Source organism: Spinacia oleracea, chromosome 6 (genome assembly GCF_020520425.1).
Source record: "Spinacia oleracea cultivar Varoflay chromosome 6, BTI_SOV_V1, whole genome shotgun sequence".
Taxonomy (NCBI): Eukaryota; Viridiplantae; Streptophyta; class Magnoliopsida; order Caryophyllales; family Amaranthaceae; genus Spinacia; species Spinacia oleracea.
Window position 1 is genome coordinate 147,877,426 of NC_079492.1, and position 6,981 is coordinate 147,884,406.

Genomic DNA, 6,981 nt, shown 5'->3' on the forward strand with positions numbered 1-6,981 from the left:
AGTTCATTATTTTCCTTTTTCTATAGGGATTTCATTGTGAACAACATTTCAAAACAACTCGTTTGGTAATTCACAAATATTTTAAAATTTTACAAATATTATTTAATTTTTTTTTGAAAGGTAAATATTATTTAATTTTTTTTTTTGAAAGGTAAATATTATTTAATTCGTTTTACCTTTTACAAAATTTAAAAAACGAGATCTCTATGAAATCCTTAAACATAAATGAGAAATTGGTTATTATGGAATGGGGTAGTATTTCGTTACATATAAAACGGAAAAGATTGTCAAAAGATGGTTAAAAAATGACAAGAGAATAGTAAAAAAGATGTCTAAATAATGAAATGAATAAAAAAAATTTAGAGGAAAAGTATTTTTTTTGATGGAAAATTAAATACCAAATTTAAAATATAAAATGGTTCGTAATTCGTGCTACATATTCCCTCCGTCTCTAAAAGATCGCCTCATTGCAATTTATTGGGTAAAACTCTGAAAACTTTGACCATAAATTTTCATTAGCCTATAAGAAACAATGTAGTCATGTGAATCTTTATTAGATTCGTTTCAATTTTTTTTTTAGAATATTAACTTTATCATAATTTGTTTGTGTTGATGGGAACCCAAATGATAGAGCAAGTTATTAGGTAGTGATCAAATAGGATTCACAAATTCTTATTTACAATGGGTATACAATAAATATTGTACACCGAAGTAAAAGTTGACTCAAAATACATAAAAGTTACCCTTATATACGTAAAAGCTATCTATATTTTATTGATAAAATTTTTCATTTTAATAAAAAAAATTATTCGAAATCATTAATAATGTTTTAAATTAATCATTTAACTTTTTAAAATGTTAATCCATCAATTTTTTCGTAATATAAAAGTTAACCAAAACATAGTAAAAGTTACTAAAAACTAGGCAAAAGTTATTGTAGTGTACGATAAATTTATTGTACACCTTGTACACGCAAGACCTTTTGGATAAGATTCCCCGCGTGATAAGAAAAATGATTAATGGGAAATAGCCAAACAGGTAGTGATCAAATAAGATTCTGCACGTGATAAGAAAATTGATTAATGGGAAAGGAATTTCTCGAGAAAATCCCTTTTGATGTGGTCACAAAGGGGCTAACCTATACGGAGTAATAGTACTCCGTAATAATACTCCCTCCGTTCCGGAATACTCGATCCGGTTTGACCGGCACAGAGTTTAAGGAACTTGAATTGACTTATTTAATTTAATAGGTAGTAGTTGATAGTGGGTATTATTTTAATGTAGTTAGTGGGAGGTGGGTTAAGAGGTGGGGTTGGGGGAGAGTAGGGGTTGAATTTTTAATTAGTTTTTGTATGGAGTAGGGGTAGGTGGGTTAATAGGGGTGGAGTGAGAAATAATATAATATTGTTAGAATATTTCCATTTTTAGAAACAGGTCAAGTATTAAGGGACGGCCCGATAAGGAAAACAGGTCAAGTATTCCGGGACGGAGGGAGTACTACTTACGTGCATACGTTTGTATAATGTATATACAAAAGAAGTAATTGTTTAATAAAGTAAGAAAAAAAAATAAGACAAGTTGGAACTTTAGCTTAGATCTAAATAAATAAGGGCACTCTTTAGACTGAACACACAACACAATTACACAACCTCTCAATTTCCTCTCAATAGTCAATACTACTCTTTTAAGAGCATACAATGGCTTCGACGATGACAATGACGATGACTATGGAAGCCTGGCTTGCTCAACTGGTAAGAATATACCTTGTACTTATTTTGATTGAATTTATATTATCTGAATTTATTTTATTTGGAAAAAAAAACTTATTTTGTGGAAAATAAACTTATTTGTGTGTGAAAATATCTGAAAAAACTTATTTTTTCTAAACTTATTTTATTTAAAATAAGTCATATAAGTTGAATATAACAGAGATTTAATTACTACCGTCTTTAATACACTTTTTAATAAAATAAAATAATCACAACATATATTTGATTGAAGTTGGACTTTTTGTTAATTGTGGGGGCATTTCAAACAAAATTTTTGTAATGTACTTGCTTGTCAACTCTGTTCCTTTATTATGATGCTATGTACTGAATGATGAAATTACGTACACGTCCATCATTTTACCTTTTATTAATACTCCGTATTTATTTTTTAACACACTTAATTTTACTCCCTATTTATGGTTGGTACGTAAAAGACAACATAATTAATTTTCGTAAGTAAGATTTGCTATATATGCTTAATCTATATATTATAATAAAGCATAATTGTGTTTTTCCTCTAAAATTTCACATTTTTTTGTTTGTTGATCAGTTTTACAATAAATTCTTGGAAATAATAACTACAAAAAATTGTACTCCGTATCTTTTATGACAACCTAATAACGACGGGTAAAAATCCCGTCGCAAAAGGGCTTTTACGACGGGTTTAACATCCCAACAAAGACGGGAACAACGTCGCAAATGTCTTTTACGACGGATTAACGACGGGATTTTCCATTAACGACGGCTCCGCGACGAAAAATCCCGTCGTTAATCAACAATTATTGACCTTTAGCTACGGTTTCCCGTCGTTAATAGTACAAATTTTTGTAGTGAATAAAGATTATAAATATTTATTGTGGGTAAATTACAAAGTGACCATATTCATTTTATTGAATCTAAAAATACAAATTTTGTTTGCATTGGAAATAAAAATGTGCAGGCTCCCTTTGATCGATGACGATTTTTATTTTATGTTTTTTAGAAAAACCAAAACAAAAATATGAAAAATACAAAAAATAATTTTCAGTTTTTTATTGTCAACTTTCAAAAATTTAATAAATCCGTGCATTGTACGGGAGCTAACTAGTTATTATATATCGGTTTGATGCAGGAAATGGATCAAATTCCTATAGCTAGTTTTATCGACAAATACAATAACTCATCATATCAACCATATGAGCAAAGTTTAACAATGGAAGGTTGTTGTTTTGATGAAGAACTTGCTGCTACACTTGGGGAGGACTTCCCCTACTCTCTCTACGCTACGAGCGACGACACCGCCTCCTACTCTCCTCCGCCTCCGCTTTCGCCTCCGCCTCCGCCTTTGGGTGATTTTGATTGCAATCTCATTGAACAATATATATCAACTCCTCTTATATCTGATTGTAGCGATAACAACAATATGAATAATATAAATGATGGCGATAATGTTGTTGTGAAAAAGAAGAAGGGAGCGTCGAAAAAGGGAGCGTCGAAAATGGAAGCGTCGATAAAGAAGCATGTGGTCTTGAAGGAAGCGACGAGTGGATATACAAAGAGGAAACGGCCGCCAAGCCAAGTACAAGATCACATTTTGGCTGAGAGGAAGCGTCGGGAGTTACTCAGTCACTTGTTCATTTCCCTTTCAGCAATCGTTCCCGGCCTTAAAAAGGTACCTAGGCCCTGTTCTTTTTTGCTTAACTACAGTTTCAGAACTTATTTCGCAGTTCAGTTCAGTTCAGTTCAGTTCAGTTAATTTCAATTCATTTAATTTCAGTTCAGTTCAGTAATTTCAGTTTAATTCATTTCAATTCAACTAATTATTATTATTACTATTTATATTGTATATTATATATGTATTATTATTATATTATTTTTATTATTATAGTGTATAACTAATTATTTACTATTAATTTATTATTAATTACTATAATTTATTACTCACATTTTAATTTTTAGTAATTACTTACTGATTATTAAATATTATTAATATTTACTATTATTATTTAGTAATCTATTACAGATTATTAACTATTTATTATTTAGTTATTATTTATTAACTACTACGTATTTATTAATTATTTATTACTATTTATTATTATTTACTATTTATTATTGTTTATTTATTATTTATTACGGATTATTTATTATTTATTATTTATTATTTAGTTAAGTTAGGTTAAGTTAAGTTAAGTTAAGTTAATTTCAGTTTAGTTTAGTTATTTCAGTTCAGCTCTAAAGAACAGGGTCTTACTTCCCCGTCTCTTAATACTCGCCCGCTATCCTTTAAAATCGTCTCTTAAACCCGCCCCGTTTCTATAAATGATACACTTTTACTAATATTATATTATTTTTCTCACATAACCGTAGACCCACATATGCTTTCTAAAAAAACATTAAAAATTTCAACCCTTTAGTAAAATTAGGTTTAGGCACGACGGCTCGGCTCGGCCCGCACTACAAAAATTATACCATTAACGAAGGGAAATTCCGTCGCTAAAGGCCAATAATCTTTGATTAATGACGAGATTTCCTGTTGCGAACCCGTCATAAAGGGGTCGTCGTTAATGGAAAATCGCGTCGTTAATCCGTCGTAAAAGACATTTGCGACGGTTGTTCCCGTCTTTGTTTGGTTGTTAGCCCCGTCGCAAAAGCCTTTTGCGACGGGATTTTTGACCCTTCGTACGTAATTAGGTTGTCGTTAAAGATACAAATTCCTGTAGTGTCGGCCTTACAGCTCGTGGACCTGTTCCCTATTTTGAACTTTTCAGCTCGGCCTAGCACGACACGATGCATAATGGGTCTGGTGTGGGCTCGTCCCATTTAGGCCCGAAATCCTGCCCGACCCGGCCCGGCCCACACCCATCTTTATCAACTACTACCTAATAAATTAATAAGTCAATTAAATTACATCCTGTATCGGTCAAACCGGGACGAGTATTGAGGGACGGCAGGAGTATTAATTAGGCTAGTTTATAACAGCTGCCTTTTTTAGATGTATTTGACCTATGCTAAATGTTGTAATGATATTTATACAGATCGACAAAACATCGGTATTAGGAGAGGCAATCAAACATATGAAGCAACTTCAAGAGAAAGTAAAGGTACTCGAACAAGTAGCTGCTAAGAGGACTATGGAGTCCGTAATTGTTGTGAAAAAATCTAAAGTAATAATGGTCGACGACAATGGCAGTAGTGATAATTATGGTAATGTGGATGACTATTGTACAAGCGCCACTAGTGGAAGAAGCGGCAATGGTGGTGGTGGTGGTGTTAGTGCTGGTGGTGGTGGTGGCGGCGATGATAATGTTTCTTCGTTTCCGGAAATTGAAGTTAAGATATGTGGCAACACCATGCTTTTAAGAGTTTATTGTGAACAACAGAAAGGGATATTGACCAAGTTATTTGCAGAGGTGGACAACCATGATTTGAGGATTACTAATTCTAGTGTTATACCATTTGAGAATTTTGCACTCGTTATTACTATTGTTGCACAGGTAATTCCCCCTTCCAAATTGATTAATTTAAACATCTTTTTTATTTTCAAACTTTTTTAAAACAAATATATTCCTTCAAGCAAAGTTAGCAACTACGGAGTATTATTTTAAGGTTTTGGATCCTCTAGAGTTCTAAAATAACTCTACAAGGTAGAGTTTAAGCATATAATTTCTATATTTTTTTATATATAATTTACAAAATAAAATGAAATGTATTTTTGCTATAACCATTATAAAAATTATTTCCTTTTCATGGATTACCTTATTTTAATAGTAAAAATATGGTGTTGATCGATAGTAAAAATAATTTGATGAGTCGCGGTCTACATAACATCTTTAACAATTAAAAGAGTGACACATAGGATTGCGTCACATTTTATTTGTCGCAACTTGCATGCGACCTTTATCATCGCGACCCTTCCTTCAAAGGAATAAAAATACTTGGGTTTTTTTTTACATTGTACCCATGTAGTTCATCGATTTATACGTTATACTCAAACGTTTTAAATTTTACGCAATGTACCCTTGTAGTTGCAAAAGTTACTCGATCATTTTTATCCTTACCGCCAACCTAATGTTAAAATATTTTGTTGTCATCATTATCATTACCCCATTGCCTCAAAGAGGCTCCGGCAAGAAGCGGGGTAAGGGGGTCGGGTGGTTAAAATATTTTGTTGTATTTTTAAAAAATCAAGAATTTTCTACATTAACAAGCATAAGGTTGCTTATAGTATAAGAAATAAGAAAATCTTAGTTTGTTTAAAAAGTCACGGAATTTTTAAACGTTGAATTAACAAGAAGGATAAGGTTGATTATATTTTACAAATATAGGTACAAGATGAAAGATTTTAAGTGCATACGTACAGCGTAGAAATCAAAGAAATATAGAGGTACAATGTAGAAAGCCCCAAATACTTATTTTCCTTTTTTCAATTTTGCAGATGGAAATTGGCTTCAACAACAAAGTGAAAGATTTTGTTAGAGCTCTTCGGAATGCCCTTCGTTTAACGAGCTACCAACGCCATGAATCGAGTGAAGATGAACATTGATCATAGCTTGCACCTTCTTTTAGCTAGTTAATTAGAGGATCGAGTGAAGATTTTGTGCTAGCTTGAAATTAAATAGGCTCATTACTCAACTAATTATTTTTTTACTGATATTAAGCTAGTAAAAGCTTGGCAACGCCAACTACACATTACTCTTTCGTTTTCTTTTTTGGACGTTTTTTTTTTGAAGGGAATAGGAAAATTATCATTAATAAATCGCCATAAGGCATCTACATGACTACAACAATTATTAGCCCTAAATAAATATAATCTAAAACATCAATATGAAATTCTTGATTCAATTTACTAGTACGCACGCTGCGAAATCGCTTGTTTGATGTGGTAGTATTCCAACCATAATCGACTTTCGATAACTCAATATCTTTGATGCCTGATGTTAGCAATTGAAACATGATCTTCATCTTGACGTTCTTGATCTTCAACCAGTAATATTCTTCCCTAATACACATGGATCTACGAAATAACTTAAGAAACAAATTTCCTCGAAGGAAAAGAAAAACCCTGTTTTTCAAGGGAGGAAAGGTCCTCGCACAAGGAGGAAGCATTATTATAACCTAAAGACAAACAAAATTAAAGGAATGATCAACAAAATATTCAAATATTGGGGCTTTCCACCGATAAAATCGATAGAAGCCCCTTCAAAATTCACTATAGGAGGCTAGGGTTTGA

At 32.0% G+C, this 6,981-nt stretch overlaps 1 protein-coding gene across 1 annotated transcript; it reads left to right on the forward strand.

The window, feature by feature from the left end:
* Nucleotides 1-1,624: 1,624 nt before the first annotated feature.
* On the forward strand, nt 1,625-6,512 carry LOC110781380 (transcription factor bHLH18-like). Its single transcript, XM_021985578.2, has 4 exons — nt 1,625-1,751; nt 2,881-3,420; nt 4,787-5,245; nt 6,187-6,512. Exons 1-4 carry the CDS (start codon nt 1,698-1,700, stop codon nt 6,292-6,294), a joined length of 1,161 nt encoding a protein of 386 aa, XP_021841270.2. The 5' UTR covers nt 1,625-1,697; the 3' UTR covers nt 6,295-6,512.
* The last annotated feature ends 469 nt before the right edge of the window (nt 6,513-6,981 follow it).

Excerpts from the sequence above, each read along its gene's own strand:
- LOC110781380 (XM_021985578.2), top strand. The coding sequence starts at position 1,698 with ATGGCTTCGACGATGACAATGACGATGACTATGGAAGCCTGGCTTGCT. Across the intron at positions 3,421-4,786 it reads TCGTTCCCGGCCTTAAAAAG|ATCGACAAAACATCGGTATT; the intron begins GTACCTAGGCCC and ends ATATTTATACAG. Across the intron at positions 5,246-6,186 it reads TTATTACTATTGTTGCACAG|ATGGAAATTGGCTTCAACAA; the intron begins GTAATTCCCCCT and ends TCAATTTTGCAG.